Source organism: Harpia harpyja, chromosome 2 (genome assembly GCF_026419915.1).
Source record: "Harpia harpyja isolate bHarHar1 chromosome 2, bHarHar1 primary haplotype, whole genome shotgun sequence".
NCBI lineage: Eukaryota > Metazoa > Chordata > Aves > Accipitriformes > Accipitridae > Harpia > Harpia harpyja.
The window spans coordinates 76,747,222-76,772,667 of NC_068941.1; the positions used below are offsets into that span (position 1 = coordinate 76,747,222).

The 25,446-nt window shown below is 36.1% G+C and overlaps 1 protein-coding gene across 4 annotated transcripts in view; it reads right to left on the bottom strand.

Moving 5' to 3' along the window:
- Positions 1 to 25,446, bottom strand: part of JAKMIP1 (janus kinase and microtubule interacting protein 1) — a 253,174-nt gene that overhangs the window by 116,158 nt on the left and 111,570 nt on the right. For all 4 annotated transcript variants that reach the window (XM_052780516.1, XM_052780517.1, XM_052780515.1 and 1 more), the window contains exons 10-17: positions 18,157 to 18,285; positions 16,731 to 16,859; positions 12,229 to 12,312; positions 8,380 to 8,442; positions 7,092 to 7,190; positions 4,007 to 4,108; positions 953 to 1,006; positions 41 to 106 (exon numbers count right to left, since the gene is read on the bottom strand). In XM_052780516.1, coding sequence (XP_052636476.1) covers positions 41 to 106; positions 953 to 1,006; positions 4,007 to 4,108; positions 7,092 to 7,190; positions 8,380 to 8,442; positions 12,229 to 12,312; positions 16,731 to 16,859; positions 18,157 to 18,285 — 726 coding nt within the window. The remainder of the gene's footprint in view (positions 1 to 40; positions 107 to 952; positions 1,007 to 4,006; positions 4,109 to 7,091; positions 7,191 to 8,379; positions 8,443 to 12,228; positions 12,313 to 16,730; positions 16,860 to 18,156; positions 18,286 to 25,446) is intronic.

The following is a 25,446-nucleotide window of genomic DNA, read 5'->3' on the forward strand; positions in this document are numbered from 1 at the left end:
GTCAGTCTTTAGGCAGAGAAAAATCTTTACTGAATTCTACCTTTTCACAGAGGGAAAGCACAGTCCCAGCTTGGATTATTGCAACCTGTTCTTCGTTTCTCAGATTCTAAAATACAAAAAGATGCATTTTAAATTGGATTGCAAATCCATCCTTCAATGCAAGCGATAAATTTTAACTGTACCTTAAAGAATAAATCAGCTGTAACATTTAGGATTTTATAAACATGACCAGAAAGGATCCTATGATTGAAAGTATTAAAAGCTAAACCAAGGGTACTTAGTCTTCACTCTATTTCAGTACACCACTCCCAGAACACTTTTGCAACAGTTCATTATTCAATGAAAATTAAGTGGTTTCTGTCAGGGATTTTGAATTTTTTTTTTTCTAGGCAGAAAAATGCCTGTTCACTGGACTATAGCCCTGCAGTAAGTGAATCTCCACCTCATGCACTTCAGAGCTAGAATTCCTACTAATGAAAACAATGCAAAGAAAGAATAAATACCATAGAAACCTCCACAGAACTTTCAACATAAAAAGTAAATCTAGAGCTTAAAACTAGTATTATAAAGACCTCAAACTGTTAAAGCTACCTATAAACTGGACCCAACTCCATGGATGTTTTTGCCCCAGCCGCATGACTGAGATTTTATACTAGCCTGTTCTATATCTTTTCCCTCTGCCTACTACAGTGCCTTTTTTCCATGTCATTCAGCCAAGATCAGATCCTATCTTGAGAAAATACACTTTTCACTAGCATCAGTTTAACTGAAAGATTTTCTTTTAAGTTTGTAAAAGTAGTACTTAACCATTAATATTGCTCATACAAATACAGGCATATAAAAATTGCCCTGTGCATTTTCTTGAATGTTATTTTCTGCTGTGGGGGGAAAAAGACCCTGCCTTAAATTAACGATAAAACTAGAGGTATATTTGAAATTAAAAATTTGTTACCCCATTATCTCCAAGAATATCTAGCTTCTTCATAAGTTCAGATATATTCACGTCCTGAAAAAGATGTTCAACACTTATTTTTTATAAAGTAGGTGAGAAACGGTTTTTATATGCTACATTTTATGTACCCTTTATTCACTTCTGCATGCAAAAAGACTTGAAATGTAAATAAGTGAAATATTAGTTTTGCATCACAATTACAAGAATGTTATTGATACTTCCAGAGACAAAACCAAATCTCACTCTTGATTATAGCAAGCAACCTCGATGTCTGCGTATGAGGGCAGAATGTTCCTGTACCATTCACATTTATCATCCTGCTGACGTATGCGGATGAAGGATCAAAACTGATAAACAGGCTTAAAGGACTGGTTTTTTCTGTTTGTTTGGAGCATCAAGCACATCAAGCTACAGAAGTTAAAAGGACAGAAAGCATGAACAAAATAATTGCTAAGAAGGTTTGTTGGGTGGTTTGGGTTTTATTTTCTTTGTTAAACAAAGGTGTGGAATTTCAAATCAGCCTTACAGTGGCAGAAGGGAATATGCATGGTGGGCTGAACACGCTCCTCCAAACACTATCAGCTCACAACCTTTGTGAGTAGAAAGCCACGTTTCTCTGCCAGTCAGCCCCCAGACCCACAAAAAGCAGTGAAGAAACCATCCTTATTAAGGCCCAGTCACTGAAATCAAGAAAAACACTCCTCTGATATACAAAAAAGAGAGGAATAAATTCACATGATGTCTGTATTTTACACAGCACCAGGATCCATTCCTGGGCCCCAGAGCTCTATTTTCTACTTTAAAAAATTGTTGGAAAGGTTCATGAACTGTTTAACCTGTGATAATCACATTCTCCTGAACTATCCCAAGTATGGTCCGCAAGTTAATGTGGACCAGGGATCACTCCCATTGACAGCTTGTATGCAGCCGTGCTATTTGAAGGCAGTTAGGCTTGAGAGCATCGGCAAAGACCAGTTCATGTTAGTCCAAAATGCTTTACACATGCATAAAGCAGGACAGCCTAATTAAATGCTGGCACCTTCAACTTCTACTCACATTCAGCACTTCTTAGAAGAGGCCAACATTTCACAGGGCTGTGTATTGGCTCACTAGTTTCATTACTTACAGTACATAACGCGCTGCTTTGCATCTATGTGTTGTGCAACTGTATTATGTTGGTAGTCAGGATGATCACTCCTTAAAATTTTTTAAAGTTAAATTAGCTATGCTTGCAAAATACATAGCTACACCAGAATATATTTGCTCATGATTCTGTACCCAATAGACTCCAGTGAGGAAGTGAAAGATTTCCTGAAGATCAGACACAGATGTGGGAGAGAATCTACAGATTAGTCCATCCTGGCTTTAAAAAAGGAATAATGTCTGTGTTCAAGTTGGTCTATCCTGAGAAGTCCCCTCCCTCTCTTACCTCTCTCCCCAAACACTTCAGCAGTGTCTCAAATGTTACATTAGCTATTAGACAGTGCACATCAGTAATTTTAGAATGGTGCGGACCTTAATACACACTTGTGTTTGGATCAGTGTTAAAACCAAAACTATTGATTATGATCAGCATTGACAACGTTGAATGGAAACTTCTTTAGCTGATCAATTACACTAGTGAAGAATGGAATTCAGTACGACATGCAAGTTCTTGCACCTATTGAGCCAGAAATACTTATTCTAATTCATTTATTTCCATGATGAAGCATACAGGAAGATTTAGAAACCAAATCAGATTTTGCATCATTCTAGAATCTAATTTGCTACTGATGGCTACCAATTTTGAAAGAAACTGAAAATATATAAAAAGTAAAGAATTTCAGTATGCCCATATTAGGTGACTGCCCCTGCTTCCAGGTAAGTGAGCTGAAAGGCAGATTGAAAAAAACACCTCTGTTTAGGAATGCAACAGAAGACAATAGAAAAAATATCAATTCTAGATCATGGTAAGCTGTACCTGCTGCAGCCAACAAGCAAATCAGAATAACAGATAAGCTAAAAAGCATCCCATGGAGGCTCTATTTGAAAGGTAATATGCTAACTGAAGACTCTTGGTGTCATTTGGGAAATGACTACCAAACCAAACCTGTAGGTAAGAATCAGATTTTAACTTTTTTTTCTGTTAGACTACTCAGTTCCCTAACGACATGCAGCCTACAATTTCAGTTTATTTCCACTACAGATATAGTACTGTGCTTATTAAGGCACTGAATAGAAACAAGCCTTCTGTAAGAGGACTTGTAAACACAATTACAAATACAAGCATAAATTACTAGCGAGTGCCATGGAGAATGACACACAGAGATATTCCACTTTAGTTACTCATGGAAATGTTAGTCTGGCCTGTTGTGCAACATTACTTACAACATGAGTCTGAATTCAGTCTTAAGTGAAACAGCACGCAAATCAATTTGTACAGCTAGCCCGTTCAAGGGAGAACAGAAGTGAAAAACAGAATTGAAAAGAGTAATTCTTGCTTCCTCATAGCAGAAGCTAATCACGTGAGATCCTGACGTTTACCTTGTGCTTGATCTAAAATGATAGAAAGAGTCTCACCTATTTGAATAAGTTTTGGATCAGGCACCTCATGCTTCAAGGCCCTGGCCTAGGCAAAAAACTTAAGCATACTAACTCAACAAAGAAAATGCATAGATGCTTCACTAAATTGGATGTAAAATAATAGGTGAATGTCATATTTCTGACCTTAGATGACAACATTTAATATCAAGAACAAAGTACTGTAGCAAGCCTGACAACGAATCACATCAACATCTACATTCTTCTCTGCCATGTTTTTACAGCAGTACGCTAGACTAAATGTAAATTATCTTGATTGACCAGCCTTCATTTTCATTGATAAACTCCTCACAGACTACCAGATCATATTCTTATGAAACCCTTTCCCCAGTTAAAAATATCTTTTATTACTATATTTATTTTTTTCAGATTTTCTTCCCTATAGCAAGATGGCAAACCATTTGTTTGGATATTAGGTTGGTCATTCTGAAAACGTTCCTTGCCATCCAACTGTTACTAATGCTCTACATATACCTTTATTCCTTCCTGTTGACAGAACAGTTGAAGTGCACTTCCATTGTTTTCAGGGAAGGTGGTTATATGAAGGTTAAATGCCGGTGACCTTCGTTCTCTCTCCTGAGGAAAGATTTTGTTTAAAAACAACACGTGTGATTATATGTAAACAATTATTTCCCACCTTTACAAAACATACTTGCACATTAAAAAGGCAGATTCCTATTCACATTCCAAATATATGGTATTTCCTCTTACTTTCACCATATTTGGAGGATTTGGGCTTTAGATAAGCACAAAAATAGTATTAGCTTCCAACTGATTCCATGCACACACAGTTTCTGAAAAGTTAACCAACACTCTTCAGATGCAGGAATGCTTGCACGCTGGCCAAAATCTGACTGGAGCCCTAAAAAACTCTGCAGTTTGTTATGTTGGTTATAACCTTATTTAACTATTGCTTTCTTTCATGGAACGAAGAACAATTTAGGAAGAAGAAACTGCAGGAAAAAATCAAACTCCATCATGAAATAGTATTATCAATGAAAATTTTCTCAATAGAATTAAAGATGTGTATCTGCTCCCTGTTTATTCTACAGTTAACCTTTCTATTAGAGCATGTAAAATCCTCCGTCCAATTCACTGCACAACCCAGGATGTCAGAATATGTTGAAAGGCAGCACTACTCTATACCTACAATGTTCTTTGTGCCAGAAGTAAAATTATAAATTCTCATTTATCTAAAACTATAGTATTCCTAAAACTTATCCAGCCCATCTACTTGACTTTCACGCATTTCTTCAAAATACCAACCTATTATTTCTTCAGAAGGCAGAAATACAGTAAAACAATAAATAAGCAATTTTACTTAAATTAAATTGTAACATGCTTGTGAAAATGACTGGACTGAAGGCTCTGGGCAACTAAGGTACTGGGTCTTACTCTGAATTCTCTATGGCTATGGGAACACGAGTGAGGAAAATCAGATTTCCTCTCCATATTACAAGAGGAGGCACTGGCAACAAGAGCTTCAGTTTCATACAGTACAATGAAAGAGAGCTACTGCAAATATTTTAGTTCCTATGACCATCCATGCATTGCTCCGTTTTCTAAATCACAAAATGAGGTGCTTTAATTGATATGGCAAGTGGGCTGCATCCATTCACTCAAGCAAGTTACAAAGCATGGCAACTCTTGTTCATTAACTAACTAGTTTAAACCTAATTTGAAACTACAATGTAGAGGGAAAAAATCTCTGTACGCTATACATTTTTCCCCCTCATAGGCTCTATTTTAAATAATTTTTGCATTAACAGTCTAATTTTGAAATGGGCTTAAATGACCTAGCTGTTGTAACCCAAAACCAGAAGCTTAATTCTTGTCCAAATTCAGTTACCATTTTAGATTTTTTAAAAAATTAATCAGTTGCTAGTGCATTAAACTCACCTGAATTTGCTTGCATTAGTGATAAACAAATGGTTGTGTTTTCTACACTAGCCTAATTTTCATCAAAATAATTTAATTGCTCTCAAAAAATACTGTCCTGATTACTAGAAGCAATCATGATTTTACTAAAGCATTCACATTGTCACATATGTGTCTACGTGCTTGCCTACTAAGGAAAAAAAATCTTTTCTTGCAATCACACAAAAATACTTCCATTGTTATTCTGTGAAACAAGTCCTTAAAGATTTGGCACACGACAAAACTTGACACATCACACTGAGCTATTTTTCATGTGATTCTTCCATGTGAAAAATACATTCGTGAAGGATGGGAGGCACTTTGGGAAGCAGTTTCTAGTGTAACTGCCAATTCAAATGCTAAATTGTTCAGTATTTTACTTTACAGTTGCTTAATAAAATATAAAGATCTGTATTAGAAAGCATGTTTATTTTCCTGAACATCTACTAAAATCCTAATAACCTAAATTCATAATTTTGAATATAATGGGCTATGAGATAAAAATATATGGTTGATAAAGGATTAAAAAAAGATTAAGAAATGTCAAAGACAAAAAGCAGAACGTCCACATAACAGGAAGACATGACATTTTCATCTTTATCAGAGAAGTTACACATGCCAAGATTTTTGGTGAAACGTGCTGGGTGATGAAAATTATGGAGGAGTGACAATGACAGGTTTCTTCGAGAGTTTATTCTAAATGGTGTTAAGAATGCTGATGATCTTTGAAACTGAACAATGTGTTATCAGGCAGTACAACCGTGTGACAACTGTGCATCACACACAACTAATTTAGTGTTACTAAATTCGACATGGGCCCCATTTATGAGGTGATGAGGACTGTTGCTTTCTACTGCAATCACAGGCCATATGTTTTAATTGTTATTAACAAATAATTTTGCTGTTATTTCATTTATGCAAAGTATAGAATTTATTTGCTATGGGCAACATACTACTTTCACACATAGAAGTTGTACTTGTGCTTCACCACTTTAACTTTGACATTCTCAGAGGGGTTTTTTTCCTTTTTTCATTGACTGAGGCCAATTATTTCCAGTCCATGACCACTTTATACCACCAAAAAATGGATTTCAGGTAAGAGAAATTCTTTGAAAGCTGCTACCAAAATGTGTTCTTTTAAGATAATTTTACTTCATAGTAACGTTGTCAATTTTAAATCAATGTAATTAAAAGCAATTGATGTGATGGATGTGTCAGATCTTTAGTCAGATCACTGCATGCAAGATGTGAGAAGGTGTGTTAATTTAAACAATGCCAACCAAGGTTGTAGTATACATACCAAGTGATTTTACATGCAGGAAAGGAGCAGTTATGGAAATGAAACAAATAAAAAAGGCAAAATATTGCAAAACAAAATATTTTATTAGATGAAAAACAAACTATATGCAATATATATTAGCTATATTACATCTTTATAAACATTAGTGAGCACTCTCTCCAAAACATATTAAGGCAGTGGCATCAATTTCATTATCCCAAGATACAACATTTAAAAAATAGATACCTAAGTGATTTCCCTTAAACATGCACCAGACATCAGTAATCTTTACAGGAATTTCAGCTTGGGTTCAAACATAATTTCTGCTCCATTTGAGAGTTTGCAACAGAGAGAATCTCTTACTTCAAGCTCTAGCACTCTGAATTCTAACAGCTCATTCTGGTCTTTTGCATCTTGCATCTCATTCTTCAGCTGGTGCTCTTCTTGTTCCATTCTGTAAATCTGTGAGACAAACACAACATCATAACACCCCATAAGCAATGGAAAAGATACTGTACAGAGTTATGGGCCAGGGGTTTAGACAAAACTGTTAATTCAGTTTCTCATCAGATGTTGGGCCATGTCTTGGACATAAAGAAGGAACATAACATCAGAAAGTATTTGTGAGAACTGCCAGCAGAAAATGGTCGATGTTCTCTTAGAACAGTAATCTGGAAGTAGTATGAAAAGTGATACGAGCATTATATCTAAATAAGTTAGGCAATACAAGCTTTCTTTTAAAATCAAGTGAATGAAACTGGATTATGTTAACATTTGGGTAGACTGTTCTCATTGTCTTTGCATAACTAGACATCTACTCTTTATGGTATATGAAAGACAATAATGGAGGGGTTTTAATGCCTACTTTTTAATTTCCCAGATTTGTGCTTTGGGGCACTAACAATGACAAAATAGAAATTCAAAATTGACTATTCATTATGCCAGCTAATAGTTTTGGTCTACTGTCTAGCTTAACTGGGTGATCCTTTTATTTGTATGAAACTAAAGAGAAGTGTAACATCTGCCACAATGTACTAAATGCTTATAATACCCATGTAAGTGTCTGAATAAATTAAGTCCGGCTGTAGGTACTTTTAGTCGTGAATTTTTCTTTGGTTATCTTATTCCTATTATATTAATATTGAGCTACTAATTAACAAAAATAATTCTTTGACTTCCTGAGTACTAGCTAACTTTCCCACCAATATCAATGAAGAACAATGAGGATGCTCAGCTCTGTGTATCTCAGATTGTAAAAAATGGAAGGCTAAAGGGAGCAGGCAATTTTATTAGTGATCAGGACAATAATAATTGTTGTGTAACTGTATGGCAAAATACAAGATTTGACATTATGCCTAATATTTTAGATTGTATTTTGTTGGACACTAGAAGTATCAGCCAGCTTGGGTTCTACTGTTGGCTATACAATGTGTAATTCCAAAATAAAAAGCAGTTTCCATTCCCAAAGAGTACAAAAGTATATTGGTACTTTAATCAGAGATTTTTATCTGAATTTCTGTCTCTGGAGAAAAATAAAGTACGCAATTTTCATGTTGATGTTCCAGTACTTAGTACATTCATTTCCTTTTAACATTTCTTTTATGATGAAGGGCAGCAATTGTGAAAATATTCCAAGATTCTAAACACGTACCTTCTCTAGCAACTCCTGATTTGTTCTGATTAACAGCTGCTTTTCTTCTACCCATTTTGAATCCTACAAGGAAGAAGAGGATTAAAAAGATTTAAATTATATATATTTTATTAAACAAGACAAATGAATGACCACAATAAGTAGAAGATTTCAGGCATCATTGTACATTCAAGTATACAAATGGTCACAGGTCAAAAAATAAAGCTATCATAAATATTTCAAGGATAAATAGCATTTTAAACTACAGAGAAAATAAAAGTTCCTTTCTTTTCCTGAAGCTGAGTCTCTTGTTTCCTAATATGTTCCAGCGAAGCATATACTTTAAAATCTTTACATATAGCAATTGTGGGTGAACACAGTTATATGATATTTCATGTAATTTTAAAAAACATTTATTTACTCAGCTTAACTCAAAACTATTTCTTTCCGTTGCAAATTGTTGGGAACTTTCTTGCAAAATCATCCCATTTTGAGTGGTGAAATGGAAATCCCAATGGAGAAAGGGAAGAAAAACATTTAATTACCCCAAATGACTGAAAATAAGCTTCAGCAGTGTGCAGTTAATTGCCCTCTGCTAAAAGTGTGAGAATCAGGCTAATAAACAGTGTTTGTGATAAGGAATTGAAGGCTATGGAGGAAGGGAAGTGATATAAGATATTCTATACTCCATTTGAAAACTATTTCCATTTGATCACTTGTTCCAAAGCTGATCTTTCCTTTCAGGTTTTTCCATGGCTTCAAAAGGCCTCATCAAATATCCCATTAAAGACCCAAGCTACAAAAACTCGCTGCCAGACATAGGTGGACATTCAGATTTAATGGATTATAACAGCCAAATATGCTCTGTTCTCCCTGTAGAGAAAAGTATTTACATAATCTAGCTCATACTGCTCTAATAAGTTTAATAAAACAATATCCAACACTTAATATGCCATGCTAACTCTAGATCAAATTACTTTCTATGTAAAAAGCACAATTTATTTAAAATCTAAATGTCTTCAGTAAAGTATTAAGGCTGACACATTCTTTGTCAGCAAGGTATTTGCACTTTGATGCTGTATGAGAAATTAATGAAATCTGGATATGCCAGCCCATTAACCAGCCTTGAAATGTCAACCAAAAAAATCTAAAACATTCTGATATAGTATTTACTCCAATTAGCATTTTTAAAAAAAGTTTAAAGTTAGTTCTTCTACCTACTGTCCACTACAGTTTCATATTCTACTGTTCTTTCTCCTTTTTCCACTCATATACAAGAATGCACAAGTGCATTTTAACTTTCATGCAATAAACAAGCTCTTCAGGGTTATGATAAGTATCATACTAAGAATAATATACTAAAATGAATACTGTAAAGCCATGACATTTATCAAGAATTTTTGAAACAAATGAAAGAAATGCTTAAAATAAAATCCAATGTCTAGTTTAACTTTTAACTAGCATTTTACTAAGGTCAAGGAATGAACAAAGAGTTGCAGACACAGACTTAGGGTGGATATCCCAATGCGTGCATATGGTAAAAGGCACAACAGTTACATCAGACCTGCAGGTTCAACTACTCCAGTTCACACAAGTCGTAAAAGTAGATTAATTTGCCCTATTGATAATTAACTTTTGTGTCTTTCTTGATGAAGCTCAACTTGACTTTCCGAGAAGACCTTAACTCCAGCAGAATTGTATTTATGTACACACCAGGTCACCAAAAGAGCTGAGCATTCAAAAAAAGTCCATCTGGCACATTACATACTCCAGTATTTTGAGATTTATTATTTACAACTATTAATATTCTATAAGAATTTCTTCCCTTAATATAAAGTTTCTTACGCATGCACCTCAATCTACCTTGCAGAAATGGATTATCAGTCTTATTTTTACATCTAGGGGAATTCTGACAGATGGAGCCGATGAGAGATTATCAAGAGCCATTGACACTTACTTTGAAATTACACATAAATTGTTATAAGCCAAGCTTCAAATAATTTTTTAATAATAAGTTTCTAATCTTCTGCTCTGAATTTGACTTCAGGAAAATTGTGAAGGTCTTTGCTGCTTCTGTTGCCTAAAGCTGTAAAGTAAGACTAAAAATTCCTGGGATAATACACTAGGATCTTTTGATTCATTGTTTCCTTTTCAAAACTACTTTAGGACTGGTTTCCCGAATGAACATTTCACAAGTATTATTAAATAGTCATCACTACCATGACCATCTAAATGACAAAGTAATAATAATTTAAAAAAATCACATAGTGCACAAAGAGGTCAGTTTATCATCACAACCATTTATTTTGTTGAATGTAAATACTAACAGGTCAGGAGAACCAAGCAGGTGCTAGAGCTCCCAGGAAGACACTGTGACCGCTTCTGTGGAAAGCTAATGCTCAGCGTACAAACTAGCCGACTAGAGACAATATCATATTGCTCCTTGTCACATCCCTGTTGGCCTTCTCAGGATTACTAAGAGATACAAGGTTGAAAATGTGGTTATGAATCTCATAAAGTCATAACTAATTAAATTCTAATTTCCAGGCATACCTTTTTGACATACCATTCTGGAAGCAAAAGTCACAGAAGTTAATTTCTTACATGTGTATCCATCTTCATTTATCTTATTTACATACACAGTACTTAAATTCTACAATGTAATAGTCAACTATTTTGTTTGTTAATGTTTTCGATTACACAGCAATTTGCCCACAACACCTTTATCATCAACACACTAAAATGTCAGCAGTAGATCCTTGAGAGGTCTTCAGTTCCATTTATTCTTCCAAACACTTAGTGAGCCATCATTTTTAGATTGATAACATATTCTCTATTTTTAGTGATATTTTATTTACATGGAATTTACTAAGCAAATTCCAGTTTTGTGGAAGCTAGTATAAACAATTTTTATCCTTAATTTGAATATGGTCCCAAAACCTTTGTATTTATACAGAATCTAACAGAGAGTTTTTTCTTACAAAGAATAAACCATAAAAATACTAATATCATTAACTTGCCATTATTCGTAGGTTGTTTTTATTCAATGCTACAGGATCATTAGTCTTTGAAATGTATATCTATGGATAGCTATGTCTTATTTTATTACCATATGCTACGTGCAATCTTAAAATTGCTATTTCAAACAATAAAGCGTGAAATAACATTGTCCCAATTTTCTCAGTCCATTCTAGAAGTTATGCAACTGACCATCTTTTAAATGCACTCTCATAACTCTTAATCAGCCTTCCTGAAGATCCTAGACTTTATTAAATATGCATCAGTAGCCACATCTTCAAGTATTTACAAGATATACTGAAGCATTAGGCCTAATTTTACTCTGTGTGATGGTATGGGAATCTGAAAGCGGTTGGGTCCCCCAAGAATTTAAGCCCAGGACAGTAACACTGCAAGCACCTTCCAGTAACCACACACACTAAGTGGCTCATTTCTCTAGCTGAAGCATGTGTGGAAGTGATTTGGTTTTTGAATTTTACTATGCTACACACCAAAAATATTCTCCAGTACAAATATAGAATATTTATTTTATTGGAACTTATAGCAAATATAACAAAATGGAAAACAGGAGAAAAGCCTGCACCAAATGACAATGGGACCAGAATTTACAATGCATGTAACAATCAGTTATTTCAATATTATGCTTCAGTGTATTATGTGTTAGAAAATTAAACTTTAATGGCGTTTTCTTAGCCTATATAATACTTTCCTTTATTTAAGTAAGCTATTGCTGAGTAGCAATTAAGCTGCATCAGTCACACTAACACACCAGCAAGCAATGAAGATGGCAAGGGCACCACTGCATGCAATGGAGAAAATGATGTGGTAGAGGACATTAAGAGAGCCTTTTACCTGTCCTTTCTCGATTAGAGCTTTCTCCAGATCCTCAATTTTTGCCTGACACCTGAGAAGATCAGCTTGCAGTTGTTCACGAGTCTGGGGGAAAAAAAAGTATTCAAAAGTGTGTGTGTATGCATGCACATCCAGGTAGACAGTTCGATTGAATTACACACAGAATCAAAGTAAAAATACCTTCTACCCACTTATGGGCTGTCCAGTCAGCTTTTAATGTTTTTCATTAAAATAACTGCTTTTGTGTTTATGTTACAAAATATTTAAAGCCATCAGTTTAACATAATTTTTCCTTCCTAGCCTTTGTCACGTATTCAGTGACAAAGCTGTTCCCAGGCAGAAAAAAAAAAAAGTTCGGAACTAAAAGAGCTCTAAGAATCTATTCATAATCTTTAGTAATTCAAGGCAATTGGGGAAAAAAGGCCAAGAGAGAAACAGAATTACAATAAGCACTGAAAAAAGCCTACAGGTAAATAAAATATATTGACCAGAAATAATTTATTTATCCCATAAACAGCACATGCCAGTCAGTTTTCCTCATTCTACATGATTATTATACTATTACACTACAGTAGGTATTACCCCCTGAGTCCAGTGATGTCCTGAAAGGGACTGGATCATACCAGGTACTAAACAAAAAGGATATAAACCAAAGGATATCTCTGGAGACCTTCAGTCACCGAGGGTCCTCAAGCTACTGCAAGTACTCTCCCCGCTCCACTTAAGGTACTCTCACCCAAGCAGTTAAAAAATTCCCACAGGGATTTCCTTCTGCATCTTTGCATCTTTGGGTCCTTGTTGTTTACCTTAAGCCTCATCTAAACGTAATATGAAATGTTCATCCCACTAGAACATTGGGCCCTACAAAACTAACCATGCAAAAAACTACCTCCTGACTCACTCAAAAGATGGATTTGCATGGATGCGACAAAAGAGACCAAAATGCCATTAAAAAGAAAGAGCAACAATTCCAAAGAGTACTAAAGAGACAGTTTGCAAATGCCTGCAAAGTAAAATTTTAAAAAGCTATTACAAAAACATTCATACCAGTCTCCCTTCCAATGAAGGAAGAGGAAGTGTATAATGGTCTCTCATAACTGTCAAATACATGAAAGCCTCTGAAATCTTACTTTAACAGAAGATGTAACGATGCCCCTGCCCCAATTCTAGCTTGAGAAGTGATCTCCAAAGTCCTTATTGCTTTCCTTGGCTAAATGTCCTACTTAAAAAGAGAGTGTCAAATGTGACTAGGCTTTTGTAAGATGCTGAGAACTCTAACAAATAAAGCCGTAAAGCAATAGTTCTACCATTATAAAAGAACTGTATTTCACAGGAAAAAAAAGTGAAGGTTGGTTGAGAGCCACTTCAAAGAACCTTGAAAAAAACACCCAAAACAACACATGACACATTTTAAAGTAAACCCCGAATCTTCTAAATAGTGGTTCTGGGGATAATAGACTAACATTTTTAGCTGTAAATAACTCCAGATAATGTCAAGCAGTCTACATTCTTCTGTAACTTTTATCTGGAAAGCTTTGCTTATTAACACACAGAAATTCTGCTTCCACAAGCATACTGTTTCTGTACCTGAGAATATGCAGTAAGTGGATTTTAAAATGCTTGCCAGAGAAAATGATGTGGGTGAAATCATGCACATGTATGCCTAATAACCATCAGCAATCAAGCAGTATAGAATTTTGTGAGTATTTTATTAAGTTTCCTAAACAGCGGAACCATTAAGCTAGTGGCAGCTCCCACCATTGGGACAAATTGAGTCCATCCCCACCAGTAATTTTTAAACCACAGTAAAATCTTTGTCTTTCTGCTTTACTAGCAACATGTTGCAGTGGCATGATACAATGAAGGCCACATGTAGTAAGGCAGTAATATGTAATAATTCACAGTATTTAACATGTTTCACCATTTGGGGGGTTCAGGGTTTTTTTGGGGGGGGGGAGTAGGTTAGGGTTTTTTTTAATGCTTAAACACTTTTTAGAATCACAGTCTCATTGAGGTTGGAAGGGATCCCCTGTCCAACTCCTGTGCTCAAAGCAGGGGGGGCACCTAAAGCAGGTTGTTCAAGACCTTGTCCAGTGGGGTTCTGAATATCTCCAGGGATGAAGACTCCACAGCTTCTCTGGAAAACCTGTTCCCATGTTTCCCTGCCCTCAGAGGAAGAAGGGTTTTTCTTATGTTTAAATGGTATTTCTTGTATTTGAATTTGTGCCTGTTGTATCTTGTCCTTTCACTGGATCCCGCTGAGAAAAGTCTGGTTCCCTCTTCTTTACTTCCTCCCTCAGGTATTTACACAAATTGACAAGATACCCCTGAGCTTTCTCTTATCCAGGCTGAACAGTCCCAGCTCTCTCAGCCTCTCCTTGTGTATTAAGTTCTCCAAGCCCTTAATCATCTTCACGGCCCTTCGCTGGACTCTCTCCCATATATCCATGTTTTTCTTGTACTGGGGGAGACCAGAGGTGGACCCAGCACTCCAGATGTGGCCTCATCAACGCTGAGTAGAGGAAGGATCACCTCCATGGGTCTGCTGGGGACTTTCTTCCTAATGCAGCCCAGGAGGCTGTTGGCCGCCTTTGCTGCAAGGGCACATTATTGGCTCGTGTTCAACGTGATGTCCACCAGGACCCCCCACATCCTTTTGTGCAAAACTGCTTGCCAGCAAATCAGCCCCAAGTCTATACTGGTGCCTGGATTTATTATTCCCCACATGCAGGACTTTTTCTTTCCTTTGTTGAATTTAATGAGATTCCTCTTTACGCATTTCTTCAGGCAGTCAAATGGTCCCTCTGAATGGCAGCACAACCACCTCACGTATCAACCACTCCTCTCAATTTTGTATCATCTGCAAACTTGCTGCAGGTACACCCTTTTCAATCATCCAGGTCATTAAGGAAGAGATTAAATAGCACTGGACCCAGTATCAACCCCTGCAGTACATCACTGGTGACATACCTCCAGCTGAACTTTCTGCCACTGATCACAACCCTTTAAGCTATTTCAGCTAATTTTCAGTCCACCCTACTGTCCACTTGTCTAGTCTGCACTTCATCAGTTTGCCTATGAGAATCTTATGGGGGAGAGTGTCAAAAGACTTACTAAATTCAAGATACAACATCTACTGCCCTCAACTCATCTGCCAAGCTAGTCATCTCAACATAGAAGGCTATCAAGCTGGTTAAGTATGATTTCCCTTTCACAAATCCATGCTGATCACTCCCAGTCACCTTATCTTTCAGACAGTTGGAAATGGTTTCCATGATTATTTGCTCCACCCCTTTCCCAGGGACTGAGGTTGAGAACAACCAGCCTTCAGTTCCCCAGATCCTCCTTCTTGCCTTTCTGGAAGACAAGAGTGACATTTGCTTTCTTACAGTGCTGAAGGAACCTCCTGCAATTGCCATGACCCTTCAAAGATAATTGAGAGTGGCCTCGCAATGACATCAGTCTACTCTCTCCGTAGTCTGTAATCTACAGGTTCAAGCTATATTTGATGCAGAATGAAGGGCATGAGGTGAAGATGATGAAGTTTCCAGCCCTATGGCTATTGCTTGCCCATTTGGATGTTAAATGTTCTTTGGTCATCAATCACAATAGTCATTCAAGTAGAGGGTGACTTGTATATATGCTACATTTCTAGACATGTCCCTGTCTGCAAGGAGTTGGGATAAAGTAGAAGAAATATTCCCTCTAGTTAACTCAGCTCTTTTTTTGATGCCACTGCTGTTCAGTGAATAGATCTGGGGACTGAGTCAGAGCTCACCAATTCATTATGAAGTGATTTCTCTCCTCCCCGGTTTGGAAAAAACAGAATGGAAGATGTTAGCATGACTTCTGCTGACCTTATGGTCAGCACTAAATGGTTAAACATAGTGGTGGCAGAAGGGTAAATGAAAACAGAATACATACTCCCTCACACCTCAAATACCTATAGTACAGAGAGTACTGTGAGGATACAAACCCCATTTATTTCAGAGAGTGTAAACAATCACACATGTTGACCTAATAGGAACAACAGTGAGCTATGTACTTTTTAGTGGAAGAATACTCTCAAACTGAGATTTTTTTAAAACAAACTATGAATTCATATATTCGACAAAACACTTGAAGAAAAACTTCCTTTGTCAGATTTGGGTCAGGGTTTTAATATACTCCTATGATAAAAGTACCTAAGTACTTACAACAACCTATTCTCCAATTCATTTTAAATCCATCATGTTGCTATCCAAATTGCAGGTTCAATTGCGATATCATTCTCAGTAACACTGCCTTACTACTGAAATCTTTAATATATTATGCATGCTAGAAAAAAGTACAATGGTATCTTTGTTCTGATTGCACCAGAGGAATCTAAATTTTCACCTTACTGATAATGTCCTCTAATCCTCAAAACCATTGTGCTTTGCATTTCACTGACCTGCTATTCCAAGTTTTTTCAGCCTTTTCAATGATTTCAGAGTTAAAAGAAATTTCAGTTAAAAAATTACCCTTGCTTCTCTCTCTGCATCCAGGGTTCCACCAACTTGTTCTTGAAGCAATGCATATGCCCTTTGCAAAGCTTGATACTCTCTTGTTAGCTGGCAGAACCTTAGTTCAGCTTCTTCTTTAGGTGTGCTCTTAATGGAGAGGGAAAAAAAAGTGGGTTTGTGCATGTAAAGATAAATATGTATGATAATGGGTTTGTTTATATGAACAGATAGACTCACAAATGCAACAAGTAACACAACTCATACTGAGTCTCAAAGTTTAAGAAAAGTTTAAAAAAACAAAACAAGTGGAAGTGGAAGGAAGGATGATTTGAGGATGATGCAGAAATGCAGAGATCAGTAACCGTTTCAACCGCACAATTTCAGGACAATATAAGTTACTTTATAAGGCAGTAATGTATAGAAATGGGAAGAAACTGACTGGGGAAAGATGAGAGGGAGCAGTTCTATGCACCACTGTCTTTCTTCAGAAACCCCACTGCCACAGGGGCTTCAGAAGGGCTTTGTTCTATTTGTCATGCAGTCCATCACTCCCTTACTCTTTGTCTCTACTATGCGAGGGTAAAGCATTTTACCAGCAGAAGCACACTAACACAGAAGTTATATTTCAAAAGCCATAAGGTGTTTTTTTAATTATTTTTTTTAACATGAATTATTTTTAGTGTCTTCATTTTCTTTGAATTTTGAGCAACTGACATCAACACTTTCAAGGTCTTTCCTATAATGCTGAGGGCAAGAAATGTCCTTCCCTTTAATTAATTTTTGCTCCAGGAACTCAGGCTCCAAGGAAAAGAGATTACAATATTATTCGATATTAAACCTAGAAAAATAAGAAGCTTCTTGTGACTGAGAAGTATTAGGCACAAGTTAGTGAACAGGAAAGAAAGATGAAAAAGAGCATCTAATTCATGCTTTGTCCTCAGCCCTGCAATCATTTAAAGTAGGCCAGCTGCATTGTATATCACAGAGCTGAGACAAAACGTGTCAGTGGGTATTTACTACCTATGATCATTTAAACCTTAATGAATTGCAAAAGCCTCTCTCAGTATTGTAAGTACAGAAGGAAAATCCTGGTTGTATCAAAACAGACAAATAAATTATAAGGTTGAAAGGCAAACTATTGTCTAGTAACTATTGACTTTTGGTAAAGCAACATGCCTATTCATTTTCTTTTCACTAATAAGAAAGAGTTTGAGAAAAACAATTTTATTTCTCAGCCCGATATCTGCCAAATCTGTCGGGCAGAATATTATCTTATTAATTCTATTGGAGTGACTGTGGATGTGTTACTGGACTTGAAACAAAACAAAGGAATTCTCTGCCAAATCTTTGACAGTTCCTGTGGAAGAATAGCTGAAAAAAATGTTTGCATTTACACTCCATGCCAATTTGTATATAACTTAAGAACAAATCATCAACTACTTACATCTTCCAAATCTTCCTCTGGTGTTGCTGGTGTCCTGTCTGTTTTATCTGTGTTATATGAAGTTACAGATGACGTTTCTGAATCAACAGATTCTTCATCAAATCCAAAAAATGTCTCCACAACATGCCTCTGAAAAGTTAGTTTTTCTTAGTTACTAGCAAAACAGTTGGAAAAACCCAATGAGCCAGTAAGCAGCAGCCAAGGTCTTCTTTGACCATTATTTTAGTATTTAGGAAGAAAAAAGGTTCCTTTGTAAACCCTTGATCTCTGATTAAATTAGCTACCTTTTCAACATCATTTGTATAAGAACCTCCAAGAACTGAACTGCACATAGCACTGGGTAATGGCCAATAGAATAATTCTTTAGGAAAAGTTTAAAAGCTAATTACCAAAATCATACAGATCTTACAAGATTCACAGTAAAGGAATGCAATATCTATTAAGAAGAAAGTAACCCAATTCAATGTAACATATAAGATGTGGAACCAAAAGGGAAAAAATATTCCAAAGAACAATGTGGAACAAATTTTGTCATTCACACTAATTTAAAAAAATTTAAAAAATAATATAATATATTTATAATATCTATTTTGCAAAATCCTACTTAAAAGTATAAACTGCCTCTTTCCATTTGTTTTTTCCAACACCATAATTTTCAAAAGTTTGCTCCAATATTATGACTAACCAAAAAACTATGCTTAGGGAAAACCAGCATTTCAATGCAGATTTTAAAATTTTCACCCAATGTAATCAATGAAATGCATGCTTAAAGAAAACTAGAGAAAATGAATAGACAATGGAAGTGAATGGTACAATATTCATTGTGAAAGATGTGGTTTTATATAAAACATCACAACTGCAATAATTCCTTCACCATTTTAAGAGTCCCCTTTCCACCAGTTTCCTAACATATGCTCAGAAAGTAGAAATTTCTATAGAAAATTATGCTGTTTAAAAAAAGAAAAAATTGCTTAAACATTTAACTGGAAAAACAGTTTTTCAAGTATTTTTCCTTCCAAAATAACAATAACAAAAGTTAACTGTTATTAATCAATAGAAAGCGTAGCATTTTAAACCATCCAAGTATTCTAATAACCCAACACAAATTCAGAGGAGCAAGAAAAATTAAGAAAAGAAAAAAAAAGGGTGTTGCTGGAAAATTAGAGTCAGGTTGTGAAGCATCCTAGACAGGGAGGCTAGTGGAAAGGTGTTGCTTTAAGAAGATAAAGGAAAATCTGTCTATTCATCTCTATATCTTTTGTCACTGCTTAATGCTGAATCACAGATCCTGATGTCACAGTTTGGTTGTTTGGGGTTTTTTTAGAACTATAAACCACAGGTTGAACGTGAGAAGATAATAGCCCTGTTCATTAAAAAGGCCTAAAGGATGAAAAAAATTACCAGTTATTAACTCAGAACGTCAAAATCTTACAAGTCAGCAAAGCCAAACTGGCGAAGTGAGTGGAATTGTGAGCTATCAATTTCATTCAAGATACTGAAAGGTTTTCTTTTATCCATAATGCCCTATCTCATGATAAATTCCAAATATTTACCTTTCACCACAGTCTTATAGACTTGTCTAACTTTATACATTCTTCCAGTATGTCTACAAAGTACTGTCTTCACTTTCTCACAAAGCCCCATAATGCTTAATACGTTCTTTTGGCTCAGCACAGCTCTCATCAACAGCCAAAATACTCTACCTTGAATTAAGTGGCACCACAAAATCAAGCTCGTAGGTGTGACTTGGTGCCTGCATGCATGACACCATGTACTCCATTTACAGCCTGCAGTCCTGGTCACTATGGTCCACCAGGTCACAGTCTCATCGCTCGTTAGCTAAACTCCATCATAGTTTCGCAGTACAGCTAATCCCACTGAAACTACTGAAGACAGCTTTAAGATCCTCTTCTGGACCACTTAATTGCTTCACTTAAGATAAGCACCTCAAATAATAATTTAAAAATTCATTCACACTGCATTTTTAAACTAACCGGTTCTACTAAAAACTCCTTCTAAAAGGATGATATGCGCTCAAAACGAACAAACAAAAAAAAAAGCCACATCTTTTCCAAATAGTCTGTGGTTACACATTTCCATACAGATAAATAAGATGCAGCACAGAAGGCAAAGAGCTTTTGAACAATCTTTAGGAACAAACTTCCTTTTGCAAGCTACTAGAGCACTAGAGTTACTATTTAGTGTATTCATAAGTAAATAAAAGGAGTGCAGTTGTAGTACTAAAACTCTGTAAAGACACATTACTCAGTTTAGGAAGCACTGTGATCCTTTCACTAGGCAGAACTATGTCTAAGGTGCTTAAGACAAACACTTCCCTGGGATAATTTAATACTTCCCTCCAGCATTCACATGCTTCAATTTGTTCACTGTTCTCAGGTTTAAGTTCTATTCTAGAAATACAAAGACTTATCCAGAAAGCTGATGTGTTCTCTCACACTCAAATTACAAACGTTTCAGACTCCTCTCTCATAAGTACAAAGGTTTACCACAAAATCTGGGTGTAATTAGTCCTTGGGAGATGGCCCATCCAGCATTTCTCCCACACTGAATACTGGTTGCAGCCAGCAATCATCTAACAGTGATACTACATTGGGAGTTGAAAATAGGGCTAAAGAAATGGTGCTACCTTCAAGTTGTAAGGAAGACAAACAAATTTACAATTTCGGTTGCCAGGTCAACTCAGCAGGAAGAACTCCTTTCTGAGTCCAAACCGATGAGCAGATACAGTTTCATAAAGATGAAGGTAGATTATAAGGAGGTAAAGAAGATGATGGCAGGTAAACAAAACCCAAGGGACTTTCATGAAAACGGCATCCTCATTTTGCAGCGTGGATACTTTTTACTCAAAGATGCTGAGAGTAAACCCAAAACAAAGCTGCATGCAGACTCTTATGCCAATACTTTTATATCCTGCTCTTCTGCCCATACCAGCTTGTCTGTGCACGGGGCTCAGAACATTTAGCCTATGCTTTGGAGGAACCTAGCCAAGGACAGGCAACTCTGAGGACTGCAGAACAGCTGACCCTGCTCATGCCTCCTGCTTCAAGGGTGCTTGGCCTCAAAAATGACAAATGCACTTGAGCAAAGCTCAACCAAAACCTGCAATAAAGTATAGGCTTGAGGGCTGACAAAGTGAGTAAGAGTCAAGCCTTGACTTTGAAAAGGCTGGCAGAAGGGACTTCTAAAAGCTGGAGAGCAAAACTCCAGTGTATTATCATATATATGGCACAGAGAATACAGTACCATGAAGGTCAGCAGCAGCTTAGTTAAAACTGACAATAAGGCTTATCATACCTACTGGGCTTTTTGCTAGACCTCAAACTACAGCGGCTTTTGTAGATAACTCAGCTTAAGTATGTGTCTTCCTTTAAGCCTGCATGCGCGCACACTGTTTCAAGGAGTGAAAAAGCAATAGTAAAACAACAGTGGGTTTGATTTTACATAAATGTATATAGGTTTGAGAAGATACTTAAAGCAATGGCATTATTTTGACAAAAGACAGTAGCTGCATTTAAACATTTCACTACTAGTAAAAATAGGGGGAAATAATTTGCATATATTAATAAATAAATCACTTGATTATTAGATGGGAGGGAATTAAGCTAAAAAATTCATATTTCCCATCGCACTAAAAAACCCCAACACTTCAAGGAGAGCTAAAAGTCAAAAACTGTTAAATGCTATACAGACTGCTTATAATATTTGGAGTTATGAGTGAACCACTTATTTATTTTTAATGACTCCTTCCTCTTTAGGGAAGCTGTACATTTATCATTTTGTGAAGCAGATACTTTCCATAGAAATAGAGATAAGGTATTTAATCATTAATTGCACATGCATGAATTGCTTAATGACACAATTACGAAATAGCTGTTCTTATTGTTGATCATCTAGCATCTGAAGCAACTAGCTACAAGAAGTGATTCACAGCAAAACCAGAACAAATTAACTTATAAGGGAACAGCTGTAGAGAGAAAAAAAAGACATCTGAGTCATACAAAGTTTGTTGATAAACACTGTAATAAATAATAAGGCACTAATAAATACACCAACTCCCAGGGAGATTCCACATATAGCTCAAAAGCTGAATCACAATGGTTTTTGAAAAGTATATACAAACACGTACAATACTCACTGGATTTTTGTACCTATACACCATTTTCATTCAAGTTTCATTCAGACTTTCCTTAAAAATGGGAACATTCTCAATTAACAATTTAAAGATTCTTTTATATTGATTTGTACATTTGTTATTTCTAAATCATAATTTCATAACTGAGAAAACAGTCACATAAATTGCTGAAAATTTCTGATTTAAATTCGAATTACCACTGACTGCTGCCATGCATTTAATAGCAAGTATTTTTCATGTGGATTTATATCAATGTTTTCACATAATTTTAAAGTAAAATTATGCATTGGGTCTTTATAACTCAAGTATTACTGCTTCTGCTGAAGTATTGTGCTCAGTAAACATCACATCAAAGTTTAGAATGTTATAAATCAATAGTGACACATTATATGCAAATTTCAATATACCCTCATATTTTAAATGGTTTGGACTAGATATACTTAAATATAAATAATCTGATTTCTCTGTTGCTAAAGTAGTTTCACTTTACATTTAAGTATCTAATTTTCAAGTAATTATCTAACATGATGAAAATTATCCAAAATGAATTTCCTTGTAAAGCAATCGGGTGAGCTAATCAGTAACTTCTTACCTTCATGCTTATATGTCATTTCTTGGCAGCCAGAAAAATACAGGCACACCAAAGCACAGAGGCAGATAAAAAAAGAAAAATATAGAACAAGAAATATGAACTCCATCACACCAGTTTGCAGGCTTTCCACTATCACGAATACCATTTATTTAATGAAGTTTAAATACAGAAACAAATCTATAGAGTCCTGCAGTTTCCAAACAAACTGGGCAATTATGCCTCATTTTCAAATGCATGACTCCATCAATCATGGAATCACTGTAACTCCATTTTGCGTGTCAAAAATAATAAAAAAACCCCAAAATACTGTTTCCAGAGTTTCTTGGTTATTTCACTACCAACACTGGGGGAAAAAACCACAACACAAAAACCAACCAACCAAAAAAAAAACCACCTGGAAAAAAGCATGCTTTAAATAGCAGCAGAAGATTCACCTCTGGCACATCTTTTTCCTAACAAGTCCAATGACACATTAACGTAAAAAAACCCCAAAAAACCCCAAAAAACCTCTATCAGCTTAGGCTGCTTTACTTCAGAGAAAACTATCCTACAGTACCTGACTATACAGAGTGACTATATTACTCTTCTAAACACCGTGCAACCACAGAGGTTATAAAGCCCCATCCCACTGTGCTGCTCCTTTCCCTGGGGAACCTGAGCCCGTTGCCAGCACTGTTCTATGGACTCCCATGCCCCTTGGTAATTAAAAGAGTGCGCAGTCAAAGCTACACTAGCAACAGTAACCTAGTGCACCTACAGAGCTCCAGAAATAACACAGACATCTAACTGCAAAAAAAAAAAAAAACCAAAAAAACGTTGGTATTTCCAAAAGCTTCTGAGCCAAACTAATGTTAGTTAGACCCAACTGGGCTATAAAGGCTACTGGACTAGCCTGAGAGATCATTCACACAAGCTGTCCTAAAGATGGACAAAGGCATGCCATGGATTCTGTTCCAGCTAACAGGAACCACTGTCAGGAAAATACTCATATTAGAAACGAAACACAGATGCTGTCCAGTCAGAGTACCTTGAAAATCAAGGAATCTGGAGCCCATTTAGGAAAAGCTGCAACAGTAGATGAGTGTAAGTATTCACCCTGTGCACCAAGTTCCTGTTTATTAGGACAAAAAAAGAACCTTTCTATACCTTCTAGTCTGAGCTTATCTGACCACATTCATGAAACCTAATTCTCATCAGTTAATTCTTTCTTCACTTTGTCAAGGGAAGTGGGACACAGCTGGAAATAGATCCAACTTCAACAGCCAAACTTGATGCTTCGCTGTGCTAATGGTAATTTTACATTTAACGAAACTTAGAAAAGCAAAGCCAAAGATTTGCATCAGTAATTTCTCCTTCTGACTGGTTGGTTAGGCCAGCTACACCCGTAATTTCATCTACTATTATATATAGGTTAGCATCTGTATAATATAAAAATCTTGCACAGATCATAGACAGAAATACACTTGCAATGTACATATCTATATATAAAGCAACTCGTCTTAGACTTATAGTCCATGGAGAGAAATAGGCAATTTTAGGACAAAACTCATATGGCCTATTTAGATACCTACTTCCAGAGAACAATCGTCACTTAACGTTACCATTCTGTCCAGAGTGAGATGTCTATACCTCACCTCCATTAATGACATCTAACCAAGCATTGCAAATGCATGGTTAGATGAATTCTGCTGTTTTCATCTGGATTCCTGAGATGGGCTGTAAAAACAGAGAGGATGAAGATGGTACAATCCCAACATGGGTAAGCAGCCCATTCTACATAGATTGTTTAAATAAAAAACTGCTGGAAAACTTTGGGAAACAGCTTCCTTGGAGGATTTTGATCCTCACAGGATCACAGAGGTGACCTGGAAGGAAACCAGCCCATATGCCAGGATTGGATTTTTTTAGAAGCTAACATCAACAGTGTTTAAACTCCAAGTCAACGGTGCATATGCATGTGAATAGCCTCCAGGTTTATACGATGGCAGGTAATAGGACACTAATAAATATATTATTGATGACTTCTTTCCTTCTTTAAGGAATTAGCACATTTAGAAACGATATAGATGTAGTTATATAATAACTAGTACAGTATATATAGTATAACTAGTATAGTATATATAATCCCATTCACTCTTCTCTCACAACTTTCTCTCTCTTTTTCACTTGTTTTTGTTTAATAGACTTGCTTTTCCTTTGAGGAGATAGCATCAAATAAAATTTCCAATGGCCAATTTCATATTGGCACCAAAGAGCTAACGGATAGGGAATGGAATAACCAGTGGGAGTCATGTCTGCTACCGATTAATTTGTTCTTTCTGGTGTATCATCTATCATATCATAAATAAGAAGCAAACCCCTACTAACTCTGCTGCTCATATGCACACAATTCTTGCAGTAATCTCTGCAGAATTCCCCCAATTATAGTATTTTTACCACATGAAGAATACCACTGCCACAAATTTTTTAATGCACATTCTCTCCAACCCTCCTGTTGTTCAACTCTTGCTTCAGTCAATAAGGAAATGAAGAGACCACAAAAGCA